Source organism: Myotis nattereri (assembly GCF_964212035.1).
Source record: "Myotis nattereri genome assembly, chromosome: 17".
Classification (NCBI taxonomy): Eukaryota; Metazoa; Chordata; class Mammalia; order Chiroptera; family Vespertilionidae; genus Myotis; species Myotis nattereri.
The window spans coordinates 1,400,347-1,419,094 of NC_138092.1; the positions used below are offsets into that span (position 1 = coordinate 1,400,347).

General features: G+C 69.0%; 1 protein-coding gene across 1 annotated transcript; it reads right to left on the reverse strand.

Moving 5' to 3' along the window:
• Window positions 1–220: 220 nt before the first annotated feature.
• On the reverse strand, window positions 221–9,332 carry PTP4A3 (protein tyrosine phosphatase 4A3). The gene is made up of 6 exons (XM_081111538.1): window positions 9,119–9,332; window positions 5,911–6,778; window positions 3,577–3,669; window positions 2,410–2,540; window positions 1,801–1,875; window positions 221–1,008 (listed from the first exon to the last, which is right to left on the reverse strand). Exons 2-6 carry the CDS (start codon window positions 6,013–6,015, stop codon window positions 891–893), a joined length of 522 nt encoding a protein of 173 aa, XP_080967664.1. The 5' UTR covers window positions 6,016–6,778; window positions 9,119–9,332; the 3' UTR covers window positions 221–890.
• Between the last annotated feature and the right edge of the window lie 9,416 nt (window positions 9,333–18,748).

Here is an 18,748-nt window from a genome sequence, read left to right on the forward strand (position 1 = left end):
TCACCCACCAGACACCAGGCCCCGGCCTTGCCTTCTAAACTCCAGCCCCCAAAACATCCACATGGCAACCAGGAGCCCCAGGCCAAAAGCTAGGGAGCGCAGGGACCCAGCATGGCCACCAGAGGGCGCCGCAGTGCAGCCTGGACACTGGCCTCTGGGGCACCCCACCACCTGGCGGCCCTGCCCCCCCTCTGCACACACACACACACACACACACACACACACAGCACAGGGTCCTGTTTTATTGCCTTCAAGTGTCCAGAACAGCTGACCACCCTCAGACCCACGAATCCAAGGGGCTGAGAACAGCTCAGGACAAGGGCTGCGGCGGAGGGGTCAGCCCAGTGGTTTAAAAGTACACCTGCCCCCACAGAAGGGGGAGGCGGGGAGGGGGAGCCGGGAAGGTGATGGCAGGAAGGCCAGGAACATGGCCCTGGACCAAGCCTCAGAGACAGACACAGGACACAGAGACAGAGAGACACGGCACAGAGGGAGACAGAGCATGGAGACGGGACAAAGGGAGGATGGATCCGGAAAGTGGCAGACAGCCGGATGGACACAGGGAGACAGACAGACAGCAGGCCTGCTCGGGCGGGGCTGGGCCCGGGAGGCAGGCGCGCCCAGGTGCCAGGGCTGGTGGGTGGGTAGGGGGCAGAGGGGGGAGGGGGGAGGGGGGAAGGCCAGATGGAGGTGCGGGGGCCCTCGGGCGCGGCCCACACGTGGTCCAGGTGGCGGACCACCGTCAGCCCCACCGTGAGGGCGATGCCCTGGGGGGAGGGGGACAGGCCACCCCGTGGGGTCCCAGGACCAGGCTGGCCCCTCACGGGCGTGTGGAAAGTGAGGCCCAGGGAGGGGCAGGGCGGGCGGCCCGGGCCGGGCCCGAGGCGGAGCTACATGACGCAGCATCTGGTCCTGTGCGCGTGTGGCTCTTTGAACCGCAGCCTCTGCTTGGGCCGGTACTTCTCCAGGTAGGTGAGCTGCTTGCTGTTGATGGCCCCGCGGCGCTTCCTGGGAGACGGACAGGGTGGGGTCGGGTGGGACCCGGCTCGGCCACCTGCCCTGCCCCAGGGAGTGCCGGGCCCAGGAGTCCAGGCCAGCGCCCAGATCACCCTCCCCGTCACCTGCTGCCACCCCACTGCCTCCAACTCGCCTGGCTGTCACCTCCTCCCAGCCGACCCCCCGGCCTCACTACCTCCATGGTCCCCACACTCCCAAGGCCCCCTGTCTACCCAGGTAGCAGCCCCCCTCCAGGCCATGGGCTCCTGAGGGCCAAGGGGTGGCGTGTGGACAAATCTCAGATCTGCCATCGGCGGGAGGGAGGGACCCCCAGTGGCGGGGTGTGGCCCCCATCCCTACGCCCAGGACCGCAAACGGGGCCGTGGACTGGCTCTGGCCAATGACATGTGAGTGGAAGAGACACGCATGAGCCAGGCGAGGCTCCACCATGCTTTTCCCTGTGACCCAGCGACTGGCAACCAGACAGGTCCCATGAGCGGGGACACCTGTGTGGCTCCCAGTGGCCGGGAGGAGCCGGCTCGTTACTGCAGCACAGCCCAGCCTGTCCTGACTCACAGGGGGCTGAGAGACCACAGCCCAGAGGTGGGAGCAGCCCGGCCCTCCCCTCCCCCTCCCCTCACCCTACTCCTACCCCAGGAGGAGGGGGAGGGGACGTGGCCCTGGGCCCTCACCGCCAGTTGGGTGCACTGGAACCACAATATGAGGCTGCATGGGACTGGGGAGCCCCTTAAACCTGGACCCCTGAGCTGTCACCAACCACCCCACCCAGCAGCCGCCACTCACTGTCGGATGAACTGGATGGCATCTTCATACTTCATCCCGCTCTCGATGAGCGCCAGTGCCACGAGGACTGGGGCCCTGGGGACAGACACAGGGCGGGTCACCCAGGCCTCTGCTCCCCCCACCCCCCCCACAGGCCACCTGCTGCAGATGCATGGCCCACAGCTGCCCTCTGCTGATGGCTGCCCAGGCTCGAACTCAGGGCGACCACCTGGGCCCAAACCCTATTTTGTCCCAACCCTGCTGTGTGACCTTGGGTGGGCCAGGCAACCTCTCTGTGCTGGGCTGAGGACAAGAGCTGGATACTCAGCTATCAACCTTGCTCGGCCAGTCTTGCCTCTGCAAAGCTGGGTTGTCTTAGTCAAACGCAGATTCTTTGTGTCTGCGGAGGGGCGAGCCTGGCAGCTCGGGGGCGCAGGGATGAAGCTGCCGCCACAGCAGGAGGGAGTGGGGTCAGACTTCAGGAGGGACTTCCTGCCTGCCAGCCGGGAGGCCCAGTCTGGGAACCCTCTGGAAAGGTCATCTGTGATGTGGGCTCGGCACCCACATCCGAGAGCGAGTCAGACCATGAGGTCCCCATGTCCACGCGAGCCCCCTCCTGGCCCCGCTCACCGTCCCAGGCCGGCCACGCAATGCACGGCCACGCAGCTGCCAGGGTCGTCGCAGAACTTGGCCTTCAGCAGGCTCAGCCAGTCCTCCACCACCTTGCCGGGCGGGGGGGCCCCATCGTCAAAGGGCCAGTCCTGCAGAGGGAGGAGCCTGAGGACCCTGCCCAGGGGGGGCCCGGGGCCCAGCCAGCCTGTCCCCCCCTCCAGACGCGGCAACGCCCGGGGAAAGCGTCTGCCTGGCTGCCCGGGTCTGACCGCGTCCTCTGCTGCGGGGAGAAGGGGCTGCGGGCTCCTGTGCTAAGAGGCTCGGGCACGCCCTGCCTGGATGCTTCCAAGCCCCGCGCTGTACAGCGAGGACCCGGGGCGCAGACCGGGAAGGGGCAGAGGCGGCACTCAGCCCAGCTGCTGGGACCCCGAGCCCCAGGTCCTTCTGCCCCCCCCCCCCCCCGCCAGCGCTGAGCAGAGGTTCCCAAGGGACCACCGCCCAAGACGGTCCCGCTGGCCAGCACCCCCTGAGGGTCCCCTGCAGAGCTGGGCGGGGCCTGCTGGGCACCCGTTGTGCCTCCAGCCACGCAGGGCAGCCCTGGCACAGCCACCTCCCTCTGCAGGGACGCGGGTCCCCAGGGCCAGGGACCAAGGAAACGGCCCAAGGGTCCCTCCCCACGGCCTCCCAGCCGGGCTCCCCAGGGCCCCGCCAGGTGCGCCTGCCCCGCTCCCTGCTGCTCCCGCTGCCCAGCGACGGCCCCACACAGGCGGCGGGTGCCGTGCCGGGGAGGCCCTGCGGGGCGGGAGGAAGGGGGTGCCGAGGAGGTGACTCATGGAGGTCACACAGCCCGAGGCCTGGGCCTCCCCGAGAAGTGTCCTAGCACATGTGTAGCCTGGCACAACCAGGCGGGGGTGGCAGGCGGCACACAGGGAGACCCCGGGTGCCGGCCCCACAGCACCGTCCAGTCAGACCGAGCCCCGCCCCGGACAGGGAACACCCCCCCCCCCCCCCGCAGCAGCACCCCGCAAGCCCCGCCCCCCGACAGGGAGCCCACCCCCGGGCAGCAGCACCCCGCGAGCCCCGCCCCCCGGACAGGGAGCCCCCCCCCCCCCGCAGCAGCACCCCGCAAGCCCCGCCCCCCGACAGGGAGCCCACCCCCGGGCAGCAGCACCCCGCGAGCCTCACCACCACGGTGATGCCGTCCTTCTCCAGCAGGGCCTTGTCGTAGGTCACCTCGCACACGCGCACCACGGTGGTGGCCCCGTACTTCTTCAGGTCCTGGGGGCGGGGAGGGAGGGGGCAGGGCTGAGCTGGGCGGGGCGGCAGGGCTCACGGGTGGAACCCCCACCACCACCAGAGGCCAGAGCCCCGGGGAAGGCCATGCCTGCCCCCCACACACACCCCTCAGCCCACACCCCTCCCCCGCTCAGCGAGACAGAAAGGCCCACTCGCACTGTGAAGCCCAGGGGCCTTTTAGGCTTCCTGGCTTGCTGGGGGCAAGTCTCTCCTGGTGCCCTGGCCACTGCGCCCCGGCCGCCAGCAGGAGGCGTCCTGCCCAGGCTCACGGTGCGCAGCCTCCCACCTGTCGCTTCCTCCCGTCCTTCCGCCCATCCTTCCTCCCATCCTTCCTCCCATCCGGCCCAAGGCCCAGGAAGACCAGACAAACTTCCTGGGCCCCCAACAGGGACGGGACGCCCCCAGCCACCCGTGGGCCCCCACATGCCCCCTCTCTGGGCAGCCCTCCCAGCCGGGGGCATGAATGGGCCCGTCAAGGGGCACACCCAGACCCCACACTGACTGCGAGTCTGGGAGGGAGCAGGGCACCCGAGGTGGGTGCAGCGGGCACAGTGGGCGCAATGGGCGGGGGCTGGGAGGGCAGCAGAAGGAGCTGGGCCCGCACCCCAGCGGGGAAGCCCGGGGAAAGGTCAGGGCAGTTCACACCCAGCCCGGGGATATTTTTACCCCGAGGCGTGGGGGGGGGGGCAGGTGTCCCCTCCACCGGCCTCAGGGGGCGGCTCCACCCCACCTGCTCCCGGCAGCTATTTTGGGGACGGTGAGGCATCAGCTGCTGGACCGGCTAATGCAACAGGGACACTGGGCACAGCGAGGGCTGGACCCCACACCGCTGAGGAGTCAGAAGCAGGACGGGCGCAGGGCTCGGAGGCCATGGGGCACCTGGGTCCCCTCTGCCTGCAGCAGAGGGTGCTGCCACCAACCCAGGTCAAAGCCTAGAACCCTAGTCTCACACTGACCCTTGACCCCCATCACAGACTGACCCTTGACCCTGGTCTCACACTAAGCCCTGAGCCCTGAGCCTGGTCACACTCTGAGCCCTGACCCTGGTCACACCCTGAGCCCTGAGCCTGGTCACACTCTGAGCCCTGACCCTAGTCACACCCTGAGCCCTGATCCTGGTCACACCCTGAGCCCTGACCCTGGTCACACCCTGAGCCCTAACCCTGGTCACACCCTGAGCCCTGAGCCCTGACCCTGGTCACACCCTGAGCCCTGACCCTGGTCACACTCTGAGCCCTGACCCTAGTCACACCCTGAGCCCTGATCCTGGTCACACCCTGAGCCCTGACCCTGGTCACATGCTGAGCCCGACCCTGGGCACACGTGGAGCGCTGACCCTGGGCACACGTGGAGCGCTGACCCTGGGCACACGTGGAGCGCTGACCCGACCACAGGCTGAGGGCTGTGCGCCATCATCCGGGTCCTATTATCTCACGGGCCTCCGTGGTGAGGAGACAGCCCCTGAGGGCCCCTGGCTCCTGTCCAGGTCGCCCACTGCCCCCCATTCGATGCTCACGCTCCTCTCAGGCCCAGGTCCCTGTGCGAGGAGAACCGGGGCGCAGGCTGCAGGGGGAAGAGGCAGCGCACAGCCGGGCCCTGCACACAGCAGGGAGCTCGCCCCACACCAGGCTTCTCCGGAGGGAGGGAGGCCGTGTGAGGGCCGGAGGCTCTGCAGACACACGCGGCCACACCTGCTGGGGCTCCAACACCCGTTGCCGGCCACCCTCCGAGGGCACGGTCGCTCTCTGGTGGCCAGCGGGGGCTGCGGTCCAGCTCCCCACACAGACAGCAGGGCCGGAAGCCCCAGCCCCGCCGGCCTCACCGAGGCCTCCCCAGAGCCTGGGCGTCCTGGGGCCTCCACGGCGCTCCCCCACCTGCCTGACTCTAGGCTGTTCAGGGCCGCTGCTCACCTGGGGGCCTCCCCCCTCCTTCCAGCTCAGCCCCTACAGAGGCCACAGGCCAGCAAAGGGCACAGGGCTGCTCCCCCTGCTTCTGAACCGGCCTCGGTGCAGACAGCTGGAGTCCACCTGCCCACACGCCGGCCCCCAGGAGCCAGCGGAGCCACCGGCAGCCCCACCCCGAGCTCTCCGGGAGTCCCCCCTGCGGCATCAGGTAACCAGGGTGACAGCTTTGCCCCTACTGGGCTGACAGCAACAAGTCGCTCTCAGGAGGCCGAGGGCAGCGTGGCCAGGCTCGCCGGCACCTTGCCCGCCGGCCACTCACCTCGATGAAGGTGCTGAGGGTGGCGTTGGTGGGGTTGTGCGTGATGAGGAACCGCATGTTCTTGTAGCTCACCTCCACGGGGGCCGGCCGGTTCATGCGGGCCATGACGGTGTGGGACACGGACGGAGGAGCCCCCAGCCCCCCACACCCGAGAACGGATCCCTGTGCTTGTCCAAGAGAGAGGAAATGCTTTAAAAACCTGCCCCCACACCCCGCACAAATATTGTGCAAATACTTGGGAGGGGGCAGGACGCTGCCCGGTGCGTGGATACTTAGAATACAAAACTCAACTGTTTAAAAAAGGAAAAGAAGACGCAGCCCCCACCGGAAGGGAAGCGGCCGTCAGGCTCCTGCCTCTTAGAGTCGGAGAATTACAAAAGGGCCGAGAGAAATAACCACGGAAACTCCGCAAAGAAAACGTCAAAAAGCCCCGCGTTCGTCCGGCTGTGCTGTCCGTGTCCAGCGCGGTGCCTGTGGCAGGGGACGAGGTCCCGGCATCGGTGGACGGGTGGCCAGTCCCCTTCTCGCAAAGGCCGGCCCCAAGCCCCGAGGACCAGAGGAAGCCAGACTGGAACGGAACCGAAGGGCTGCTTGGGGCGGGGTCGCAGGCAGCGGCGGGCGGGCGGCGGCGGCGGCGTGGTGCTCAGTCCTGTCACGTTACCCCATGGGGGCACGGCGAGTCCTGGCAGGGCGCGGGCGGCTCAGGTGGCCCTGGGCCGGGCGGACGCCATCGGCGGGCGAGGGCAATGGTGGGGGCCAGAGGCGCGGGGCCCCTCAGCAGCGGGCGCCGCGATGCTGGGCACGGCAGTGCTCAGAGCTGCCCCTCCCGGTCCTCTCCATGGATCCCAGGCCGGTCAGCAGGCGACGTCTGGGGACAGAGGCAAGGAGGAAATGAGGGCAGAGGTCACAGGGCCCCCTGCCTCCCAGCCCGGCGAGGTTTCCCCGGGCCCTGCCACCCGAGTGCGGGCCTCAGTCTCCCCATGGGAGAGCACAGGAAGGACAGCCCCTGTCAGGGCTGAGCCACGGCCCCGAGGGGACAGGAAGCCACCAGGACGGAGCGGACAGGCGCGGAGGGAGGGGGGTTTCAGGGTCCCTCTCACACCCCAGGACAGGCCCCGTCCGCTGTGGCACTGCTGAGCCAGATGGTTCTGGGGCGGCCGGTCCTCAGGGTACGGTGCTCAGGCTGGAGGCCGGGGCGCTGGGACCCCTTGAGGGAGGGGAAGGAAGCCCCACTCAGCGCCAACTACCGTAAGCGCCTCCACCCCAGCTGCTGTAACCACAGGGCTGGCCGGGCACAGGGTAAACAAGCCGGGCTCGCCCTCCGCCCTCCGAGAGCTCAGAGAGCCGGGGCAGCCCACAGCAGCCAGCGGGCCGCCCTCGGGCACATGCCCAGGTGGTGACAGCGCAGGCGGCCAGAGCAGGGTCACTCTGTGACGGGACCCGGGGAGGAACGCTGCCGGACCACGGGCGCCATCGGGCCTTCCACCCCCGTCTCTTCCTTTCCGGGCGCTAAGGCCCCAGGCCTGGGCCCCGGCAACAGCAGCACCCCCACTCACACCCCACATGCGGGCCAGGGGCCTTGGGCATGTCACTGGCCAGTTTCCCCATCTGTACCATGAGAGGCCAAACGATGCCCCTAAGGTCCCTCAAGCTGTGACCTGGGCGCCATGCCCACACTCCTAGCCACTCGCCCAGCTCACTGGTCTCCGTGCCCCAACTCACCACCTCTTACCTCTGCCCTCGCCCCTGCACCCCTTTCTCCAGCTGCCCGCTAGGCGGGCAGGGCCCCTGGAGCCTCGGCCCAGGTGCAGGGAGGGCCCCCAGCCTGAGACGCGGGCTGTTCTGGGCCAGCTCTGCTGCGCTCCCGGGCTCAGGGTGGATGCCACACCTCACTGCACCCTGCCCCCCGTGGGGACCCCAGGAGGGTTAAGCAGGGGTGTGGTGGCCCAGGAGGGGGAGAAAGGCAGAGAGAGGAATCCTGCCCTGGCTCGGCCGTCCGGCCTGCATCCCAGAGCCGGGAAGAGACAGCTGTGGACGCCCGAACACCAGCGAACAAACACCTGTGCCTCCTGGGGCAGCGGAGGTCCCCTGTGCGTGTGTGTGCATGTCTGTGCACGTGCATGTGTGTGCGCGCGTGCATGGGTGTTTGCCAGAATGGAGAAGGGCCCAAGGAAGCCACCAGCCTCCAGGCCTTTCTCTGAGGGGCCGATGGCCACCTCCCTGCCCACCGTGGCTGGGCACCTGGGAACCCTGTGGGCGACAGCAGCTGGCTGGCTCTGCTGCCCAGGACCCCGGGCAAGTCCTCAGGGCCAAGGGCACTGGGCATGGAAGGGCCTAGAGCCGCCCCACATTCCTGCCCACTTGAGCCTTAAGTTGCCACTTATCAGTGGGGTCAGAGGTTAAACTGGCCAGGGCCAGGGGGTCTGGGGCAGAGGTTGAACCAAGGTCACCACCTGGCTTGGGTTCTCGCCACACCCCCATTTGTCTCTGCGGGATCTGGGGCTCCCAGCCGCCCCCACCCCCCACCCGCGGGAGTCAACAGGGCTGCCCCAGGGCTCAACAGGCCTGTGGCCACCCCCAGGGAGGGGCCTCCTCCGAACCACACCTCCTCCCTGAGGTCTGGGAGCAGGATCCCCACAGGGCAGACCAAGTCCACCAGCCCCCACCCCCAGGCCCGCCCCTTCCCCAGGAGCCCATCCCCTCCCTGCCCCCCACCCCCCGTCTAGAATGGCTGTCTCTGGAGGCCTACTGGGGAGGCCCCTCAGCTCCCGCCTGCAGAGACCAGGGCGGGACAGAGGACCTCCCAGCAAGGCTCCCCGCGGCGTTCTCCAGCTCAAGTCCAGGCGACAGCGCAACTCCCAGCCCAGTTCACGGAGGTGGGACCCGAGGTCCGGCTCCTGCCTCCCGGGTCTCAGCGGAGGAGGATGAGCGCGGGTTTGGACCCCAGGGTGGCCGAGAGGGCCCCGGCCCTCTGGCCCCAGAGGCCGTGGGATCTGGGGGCGGCGGTAGGACTAGGGCACAGGGGCGCCCCCGGAGAGGTCCGCGGGCAGGGCTGGGCCAGGGGGCTCGCGTGGGGTCTGCCCGTCCCGCGGGGCGCGCTCCCGGGGCGGGGCGCGTGGAGGCCGGTTCCGAGGGGGGCGGCCACCTCCCCAGGGCGGGGCTGGGGTCCTCCCGGCACGCCCCCCGCCAGGCCCCGCGCCCCGCTCACCCGAGCGCGCAGGCGTCCCGCCGCCGCCGCCTCCATCCGCACGGGCCGGGCCTGGGGGCCGGACGGGGCGCGGAGACCGGGCAGGCAGGGCGCTGGCTCCCCGGAGACTCCGCCGGCCCGCGCGCCCGGCTATTTATGGCGCCCGGGCATCACGTGGGCGGGAGGCCGGTGACCGGCTGGCGACCCGGCCTGTTGTGGCGCCCACACCTGCCGCCTAAATATCACCGCGGCCGCCGCGCCGCAAACAAAGGGACGGCGGAGGGCCGAGCGCAGAGGAAGCGCCGGAGGAAGGGGAAGCGCAAGGGCAGAGGGAGGGCGCTGACCGCGGGGCGGGGCGGGCCCGCGGCCTCCCCCCACCCCACCCGCCTCCCCTGCGCCCGGGACGCTAGGGGTCCCTGCCCGGGACGCAGAGGGGAGACCCGCAGCCCCGGGGCCTCGGGGAATCCGGGCTGGGGGGAAGGGGGAGCTCCCGGGGGCCCCTCAGCACAGGCCAATGTGTTCTTGTATATTTGTTGTTGTTTTAAATATATTTTTATTGATGTCAGAGAGGGAGGGAGAGGGAGAGAGAGAAGCATCCATGATGAGAGAGGATCATGGATCGGCCGCCTCCTGCACGCCCCACACTGGGGATGGAGCCCCCCACCCGGGCCTGTGCCCTGACCGGGAAGCCAGCCGTGACCTCCTGGGTCATAGGTCGATGCCCAACCCCTGAGCCACCGGCCGGGCTGCACAGGCCAACGCTGAAAATGCAAAGGAGGTGCCCCTGGCCCCAGGGGGTAACCAGGCTGACACCCCAGGATGAGGCACCGCCTGCCTGGCCCTGAGGTCCACCTGCTCAGCCTCTTGCTCAGCCTCCTGCTCAGGCTCCGGCCTCACGCTGAGGCGCCCTCCGGCCTGCGCCCCTACCATGTGCTCCACACCACTGTCCCTCCCCGAACCTCCGTGGAGTGTGGGCGCTGTCGCTCTCCTCCCTGCCCCCAGTGTGCAGCAGGAAAGGAGGTGCTGGGAGCCACGCACAGGGCCCCCCAGGAAGGCTGGGCTGGTGCTGTCTCCATGTGAGCTGGTCCTCCAGGGCTCAGTCAAGACGCCCCCTCCCCAGGAGGCCCTCCAGGATTTTCCCAGGCAAAACCGTCCGCAGGGTCCTGGGGAGGCTCCCACACACAAATGCTCCTGGGATCAGGAGCCCCAAGAGTGGGGTGACAGCGTGCTGGTCCCCGCGCTCCCTGCCCTGCCAGCCCAGAGGCCCTCAGACGGAAGGGGGGGGGGGGGCAGCGCCCAGACAGCCCGCCCAGCCCCTGCAATCAGCCCTCAACTCCGAGGGGCCCCTGGCCGGCACCCCCTCCAGTACTCCTCGCCCCGCCTCCAGCAGCAGCCCCCTGAGACAGCTCGGGACACTCGGCGTCCCACAGGGCTCCCCCGGCGCTGTCGCTGAGGGCGCCCCAGGCACGGTGCCGACACTGCACGCCGTGACCGTGGCTGTTGCCGTATTGTGGCTAACACAGCAGCTCAGAGAGCTCCAGGCACTTGCCCCCTCACAGCCGGAAGCAGGACCACAGCTGGGCTGGGGTTCGCTCATCCCGGCCGTGGCCTCTGGTCAAACGCCCCCCCCCACCCCCAGCCTCGTCCTCCCTCGTCCAGGTGACTGTCCCCTCGAGCTCAGGGATCCTGCACCCAGGACATGGCACCCACCCTGCTCCTCAGGCTGCACACCTGGGCGCCCACAGCCTTATCCCCCCCTGCCAGGGCACCCACCCCGGCCAGGCCTGGGGGGCACCTGCTCTCCTGGCACAGCCCCAAGCCCTTCAGAGAAATCTATTTTTATCGGGCAGGAGCCGTTCCTGGCACCCTCCCAGAGCCAGCCCAGTCCACACGCTGCTAGGGGGCCTGAAGGGGAGGCCTGGGCAGTCCGAGCCCTCACCGACCCCCCTACCCGGCCCCCCAGGAAACCTTCCCAGAGCCCTCCCACTCCCGCACCCAGGGCCCATCCCACCTCCTTGACCAATGGCTGCTGCCTCCTTCCCTCCCACGCCCGTCCTGTCCCCTCTCCCTCCAGCCACATGCCCTTCGGAGGGGAGAGTCCGGGCCCCAGGGAAGGCTGGACCTAGAGGTTGTCAACTCCACCCTGCCCACGCCCCCGCCCCCCCCCCCAGCCACCGCGCAGAGCTTGGCATCAGGAGGGCCCCCCACTTGTTGTGCACAAATGACCCAACGTTCCGGGCAGAGGTCCAGATCTGGGAGCTGTCCAGGGCCCATCACGGGATCTCAGCCCCAAGGTCCAGAGGAACCTCAAAGGTCACCTACGCCATCTAATCCCCAGCGCGCACCCCCAGCTTGCTCGCTACTCCTTGGCAGCGCCTTCCGCCTTGGGCAGCTCCCCGTTATCCGCCCCTCCCTCTGGGGCCTCCTGAGAGCTCCCTGCCGGAGAGGGACCCGCAGGAGGAGCTTCCCAGCAGAACCAGCTCCGCAGGCAGGCGCTGCAGAGGCAGAGTCGGAGGATCAGGCAATCCAGAAAGGCTTCCTGGAGGAGGTGGCGGGGGGGGGGGGAGACAAGCTGCTCCTGAGGCCCAGAACTGCACCATCAGGGCTTGCCTGCCCGCTCTGACCCAGGGCCAGCACTGGCCCTCTCTGGGGCCCGTGGCCTCCTCTGCACATGGAGACGCTGCCAGCGAGGAGAGCCACTCCCCAAGGCGGTGGCAGCTCCCACTGGTCCCAGCACCCTGGTGGCCTGGAAGCAGAGCTGTAGGAAGCCGGCTTCCGTTTCCACGGGGCCTGGCACCCGTTCTACCCGCCCAGATCTCGAGGTGGAGAAGACCCTCCGGGAGCTTGGAGCCAACCCACAGCCCCGCACGGTCACCCTCACACCCACGGGGCTTCTGTGCTGCCCGAGGGCCATGGTGCTGACCGGCCCACCACGCGCCTGCCCGCCGCAGCCACCCTCACGTGCTCAGCCACCAGCACTGCTGGGCCGGCCACGGCTCCCCCACGAGAGCTGGGCTTGCCACCTCCACAGGCAGGCGGGAGCACGGCCAGAGCAGGGCGCGGCCTCCTGCCTGGGTACTTCGGGACCCTCGGGGCAGTTGAACCCGCTGACAGCTGGTGCCGTCTAAGCCGCCGGCTCCACAGCGACCTGCGCGGGTGACCTGCTTTGTGCTGGAGCCTGAAGGTTGTTGGGTCAAAAGGATTAGAAGCTCCGTCACTTATGGGGGGGGGGGGTGTCTGGGCCCCTGAGGCTCCGTGATTGGTTGGGGGGTGGGCAGGTAACATGGCCCCAGAGGTTGCTGAATGGGTTAAAGGTTGACACTGGAGCAGGAGAGGGTGTGGCCGAATCCATCTCGACTAGTGGCCATGCCAACGTGGACCACGTGTGGCAGCAGCTCCTGCCCCCCAGCACCGCCGAGGACACATGATCACGGGGTGACCTGGGCCAGCCCCGCGCAGGCCGCTGTCCCGAGCCATCATTCCCAAGCCCTGATTCCACTCCCGACGTGACGGTAGTGACGCGCTGCCCCTTCACCGTGACCGCTCGCATTCAACAAAGAGGACGCGCGCCCAGGGCCGCACAACCATGGCCGAAAGCCAGGCCGGCCCCCACTGCCCTGTGACCCCCTCCTGTCCCATGAGGCCGGGACCACCGCGGGGAGGCTGGGGGCACGTGGCCCAGCCTGAGCTCTGCGAGGGGCTCCCTCCCCAGGTGACCCCTCACCCCTCTGCCTGAGGGACCCCCCAAGCTCCCAGCTCCCTGCTCGCACAGCAGGAAAAGTCCCAGCCCTGCTGCTCACGAAATCCGCCCCGGGCCTCCAGCCACCCCCCCGCCCCCCCCGCAGGCCTCCAGCCACCCCCCCTTCCACACCCTGGCCCCCCCATCCAGGGCCCCCTGAGCCTGCCGGAAGCCCCCGGCCACTCACCCGAGTCCAAGGTCCTGGAGTCCCTCGGTGGCCGCGCCCCCAGCCTGGCTTTATCCCTGCCCAACTGCCCGCCCTCGCACGTCAAGGCCCAGACCCCCGCCCCCCCCGAATCGGCAGGGAGGCTGGGGCGCTGGCAGGGGCAGCCCCGGGAGGTTCCCGCCGCCCAGCCTGTGGCTCCCGCCCCCGAGGGCAGCCAGCAGCTGGACAGGGGCGGCTGGAACACAGGTCTGAGGTCGCAGGGAGCACCCTGGTCCCAGGAGGAGGGAGACAGCCCCTCCCCCGTGGGGCCGGGCTCTGGGGCCCTCCGGGGGCAGGGTAGTCCCCAGGGCCCTGTAACTGCAGGAGCCAGAGCTGGAGGGGCAGGAGGGGCAGGAGGTGCAGGCACAGAGCCAGGAGGGAGGGGAGTCCAGGCACCAAGGCCCAGGCTTGCAGCTGTGGGGAGGGGCAGCCTAAGCTCTCCCCAGGGCCCTATCCTGTCTCCCCACCTGCTGTGGGCTGGGAAGGGGGTCCTGGGGCCCTCTCCTTGCTGGGCAGGCTCACTCCAGCACACCCACCTGCCCCCCAGAAACAGCCCCCCTCAACCTAGCCCCCCGCCCGCCCTGGGGGCCGAAGGGTCTCTGGTCCAGGTGGCAGCCCAGCTTCCCAAGCGCCCTGAGCCCGAGGCGTCAACCCATCCTGGAGCAGCCACTTCCTCCCGAGGAAGGAGGGGGAGGTCAGCCGGGGGGACTTAGCCCGTCCCACCCAGGCCAGTGCTGGGCTCTGAGGAAGTGGGAACCCCACCGTGGGGGAGGGGCTGTTCCTGCCTCCCAGGCCACGGTCAGCGGCCCCTCCCCCCCAGGATGCCGGCCAGGTCATGGTGACCTCCGGGAGGGTGAGGCCCTCTCCCTTGACTCTGGATGGGGTGTGGGGGGATCCCAGGCCAGTCAAGCCCCCTAGAGTGACATTTGGGGTGGGGGGGGGCAGAGGGAGGCCACCAAGAAGTCCATGCTGTGTCTGCCCCCAGGGGAGCTATGGGGGCAATAGCTGGAGGAGGGGCTCACCTCGTGTACCCGGGCCTCCCCCTCCGCCCCCCCCCCCCCGTCGGCACCCCTGAAGGGCAGGGCTGTGTCCAGCCCCCTGTGAGCAGCCCCTAGATGGAGACACACCCTGAGGGTCACCGTCCACAGCGGACAGGACAGTCAGCGGCTCGACAGGACTCCCAGTGCCCACGGCCACCTCCCCGCACGCCCGGGAGCCCATGTGGACACGGCCCGACATGTGTACACAGAGATGCCCACCACAGCCTGGTGCCACCAGGCCGCACCCCCCGTGCCCTGGGGCCCCTGCCCTCCTGCACCCAGGAGCCACCACCAGCCGGACGTCGGACTGGACAGGGTGAGCTCTGGCCTCACACTGCCGGGCCCCACCCAGCCCTTGATGTTCGCCTCCCAGATGGGCTGCCCACCTTCCTGAGGCCCAGGGGCCCCGCCTGGGTCCCCAGAGGGCTGAGCCGCCGGCCTCCGGCGGCCCCTGGGCCCATCCTGCCCCTCCTGGCCCAGCCCAGCCTGGAGTGGCCGCATCCATCCCTGGTCCCAAAGCCTCGGCCTCCTTCCAGGTGGGGTCCTAGGCCTCACACCCACAGCCCGCACCTGCACTTGCACACCCCCGGGCTGACCCCGGGCGGCTGGGGGCACTGTCTGTCCGCCCGCGGTGCCCCACCCCCAGCCGCCCTGCTGCGGAGCCCCCAGTCCCTAGGCCAGCTGTCTCGGGTGCTGGGGGCAGCTTACAGCCACCCGTTATTCTGGAACACGGGCCTCGGACCGGGAGTTCCATGTCCCCAGGATTCCAGACGGAGGAACTGACCTCCTAAAGGCCACCCTGGCCTTGGCGTTAACCCTGTGCCCACAGTCCCAGGCTCTCCTCCTGGCCCTGGCGGCTGGCACCGGCTCCTGGCACCCGCACCACTTCTCCAAGGCCCCGAAGGCCGTGCCCGGAACGGGCGTGGCGTGCCACGGGACATGGAGTTTCGGGACCCACTTGGAGCTACTGGCTCCTCAGAGGCACTTGAAAGCCCCTCCCCCGGCCCCCCCACACACACACACACACTCAGCTGTCCAAGAATGAGGAGGCCCCAATCCCGTCCCCCGAAAGCTCAGGCCTCTCTGGCTCACCAGGCATCACCCACCTCCCGTGAGGCACATAGGAGCCTCCTCAGGCAAAGGGGCCCCAGGGCACCAACCAGGCCCCAGGCTGGGCGTCCGCGCACTGGGCCGGGGGCCGGGGCCTCACAGAGGGTCCCTGTGGCCCGACAGTCCTTCTCGCTGGCCAGGAGGAGGCTGCCCACCCCGTCCTTGCCTACAGGACCTGCACCCACAGGTGCCAGCCCTCAGGTGCCCATGGGGGTGCATGGTCCGGAGGGCGGGGGCTGGGCGCACACGCGATGGGCGGTCCCCAGTGAAGCCCGTTCTGCAGCAAGGCCTGGGAGCTCACTGGACCCACTGCTCCCATCTGCGTGGACCAGGCCTTGGACCCCAGCCCCTCTCGACCGAGGGCAGCGGAGGCTCCTCGGGACCCCTGGACGGCGCAGGGACAGGGCCCTGAGCAGGGGAAGGGAGTCACCTTGCAGGCCCTCCGGCCACGCCCCACCCGGGGAGCAGGGTCTGACCTCACCCGGCACCTCAGGCAGCGATGCCCGTGCCCACCCAGCCACCCAGTGCCCACTCAGGAGAGGAGCAAGCTGGCCTGTCCTCAGACTTAGTGCCCGGTCAGCAGGGCGCCCCGGGACCTTGTGGGTAACCCTCCTGCTCACCCCCCCCCCCGCCCACCCCCAGAAGCCTGGCCAGAGCGGGAGTCCGGCGCACTCGGCCATCGCAGGAGAGGAGCCTGCGGCCTGGCCGGGGCATGGGCTGCCCACAGCTCTGAGTCCACGCTCAGCCCCTGCCCAGCCCACAGTGCCTCGTGCATCCCACCAATGTCCCTTCCGTGGGCCCGTGTCCAGTCCTGTGAAGGGGGAGGAGGGGGCGTGAGGACCCCACATCCATCCCCAACGCAGTCCTGGAAGGCACAGTCGCCCCATTTTTGAGGCCCGGGCTCTGTCGTCATGACTTATCTCAGGCCTCACAGCTGGGGGGCAGGGCCAGGATCGAGACCCAGCGGGGGTGGCACCTTCTCTGCATTTTCCTCCTTAAAACAGCCCTGGAAGGGGAGGGTGAGGCCCAGCAACACCCCCAGATGTCAGGGCTCCAGGAGGCCCCTCACCCAGCTCTATTCCCCGAAATCCCGCCCCCCTGCCCAGCTGGAGCACAAGGCGGGGGTGGGGGGGGGCGGGGGGCAGCAGGAAGGGGGAGCGGGATCCTGGAGGTGGCCAGGGCCGCTGGCCAAGGGCCAGGTGGATGCACGTCAGCGGAGCCTGCGGGAGCCGCGGGAAAGGGCTCTGACCTGGCCGCGGAGGCCTGGCCAGCGAGCGCGGCCTCGGCCCGGCTGCCAAGCGGGCGCGGAAGGTCACGGCTATTTCTGGGTTGGTCTGGCAGCGAGATGCAGACCCCCCCACCCAGTGCCCCCAAAGAGCCAGTGCAAAAGGGGCGGCTGAGGCCCAGAGAGGCGGGTGCTGTCCCCAGGACGCACAGCATGGGGGCCGCAGCCACCCCAGGTGCCCAGGTCCTGCTGGGGACCTCACGGCTGCCCTTTGCTCTCGGACCCACGTCCCTTGAAGAAGAAGGTGGGGACGGGACAGGCGAGGGACTCACTTCAGCGGCGGCCCAGCTGTGCCCACAGCACCCCCTCGGCCCCTGGGCGACTCCGTGAGCCCCTCAGGGGCAAGGACCGGAGGCTCAGAGCCAGGCCCAGCCCCACACCATGCAGAACTCACCCCGCCACCGTAGGGGGGGACCCGGGACAGATCCCCACAGACAGGGAAGCAGGCCACACCCATGTGGGGAGGCGAGGGCCAGTCCCTAAGCCTCCACCTCACTCCGCAGTACTCACCTCCGATGAGGCACCTGCTGGGGCAGAAGGAGGCGCCCTGCGCCCCGCACCCCGCCAGCGCCAGCCGCGCCCTCTGCGCTCTAAGAAAGTCCCCGCGCTGGGAGCCCAGGGCAGGGCGGGTAATCCTATTTCGCAGACTTTAACCCAGAGCCTGCTCAAGCCAGATTGTGGGGGCAGGGGAGGGCTCCTCACGTTTGCAAATTGAGTGAAAATTCACAGCACGTGACATGCGCCATCTTAACTGTTTTGAAGTGTACACTTCGGTGCGTTTTCAGTCTATTCGGGGTTTTGTCATTGGCACCACCTCTAATTCCAGAACATTCCCAACACCAGGGAAAGGAACACACATCCGCTAGCAGTCAGCTCCCCTCCCCCTCCTCCAACCCGTCAACCACGCAAACACTTTCTGACCCCGAGGATCCACTGTTCTGGACATTTCACGCCAGTGTAGCCACACGTGGCGTGGTCTCCCGTGGCTGGCTTCCGCCTCGCAGCAGCAAGCCCTCCGGGGCCGTCGCCTGGTGGCAGCGTCAGAACATTACCTTTTTCCTGGCTGCGCAATAGTCCACGGTGGAGGGACCACCTTTTGCTGCCTGTTCTTTGGCTGATGGACGCTTGAGTCACTCAGGTCTGCTTGCCTTTCACCCTCGGGGACTGAGGGCATCAGGTATGCAGCCAAAGAACTCCCCCTGCACCCGGCCGGAGTGGCTCAGTGCTTGAGCGTCGACCTATGAACCAGGAGGTCACGGTCAGAGCACATGCCAGGTTTTGGGTTCCAGCCCCAGTGTGGGGCGTGCAGGAGGCAGCTGATCAATAACTCTCCTCATTGATGTTTCTCTCTCTCTCTCCCTCTCGCTTCCTCTCTGACATCAATAAAAATATATTTTTAAGAAAATGAAAAGGCCCCCTCCCTCTCTTGCCTGTCCTGGTCCACCTGGTACCTCCTCACAGGGCAGCGGGTCAGGCCGGCTCCACTCAGACCTGCGGTCAGCCTGGCTCTGCCTTGGGAGGTGGCCAGGCCCCTGCAAAGGGAACCCCACATCCCGAGGGCAGCTGCGAGGCTGGGTCGTGATGGACACACAGTGTATGCTTGGGAATGGCCAGCGACCCTCCCGGGACACGCCTGCGGTCGCCTGTCCTCAGCCCACCGCTGGCCCCGGAACACGCACTGTGGCCCAGGCCAGCCGAGGGACACGCCTCCCGGCAGCATCTCCGGGATCCCAGATCTGCCCCAAGCCCTGGTTCTCACGCTCACTTCCTCCCGGGGGGTGGGGAGACTCGCGCTGGCCCCGAAACCCCAGCAGCTCTCAGGGCGGGCTCTGCCCATCAGGACCCTGAGCCAGAGGCTTCCGAGGAAGGGGGAGGGGAGGGGAGGGGAGGGGAGGGGAGGGGGGGAGGGGACGGCTGGAGCTGCTCCTTGGCCTCCCCATGCCGGCCGGGCAGGGCTGTCTGTCCCCCAAGCCCCCCCGGGTCTGTCTAAAGGACAGAGGCCTGGGCAGGCACGAGGCAGCCAAGGACGCAGGACACAGGGCCCCACAGGGGTCAGCGTCCTTCCTAGGCCGGGGGCCCAGCTGGCAGTGTCTGTGGGAACGTCCCAGGCCCAGCCGGCCACACTCAGGGCGGTCAGTGGGCATCGGGGCAGCTGGGCACCTCCCAGGGGTGGAAGCTGAGGCCCTGACCCGGCAGGGGGATGGGGGAGGGGTGGAAGGCGGGCGGGGGGGGGGGGGCGGGCGGCTGAACCCATCCATGCCCAGACACACAC

Excerpts from the sequence above, each read along its gene's own strand:
- PTP4A3 (XM_081111538.1), bottom strand. The coding sequence starts at position 6,015 with ATGGCCCGCATGAACCGGCCGGCCCCCGTGGAGGTGAGCTACAAGAAC. Across the intron at positions 2,541-3,576 it reads AGGACGGCATCACCGTGGTG|GACTGGCCCTTTGACGATGG; the intron begins GTGAGGCTCGCG and ends CTCCCTCTGCAG. Across the intron at positions 1,876-2,409 it reads TGCGTGGCCGGCCTGGGACG|GGCCCCAGTCCTCGTGGCAC; the intron begins GTGAGCGGGGCC and ends GTCTGTCCCCAG.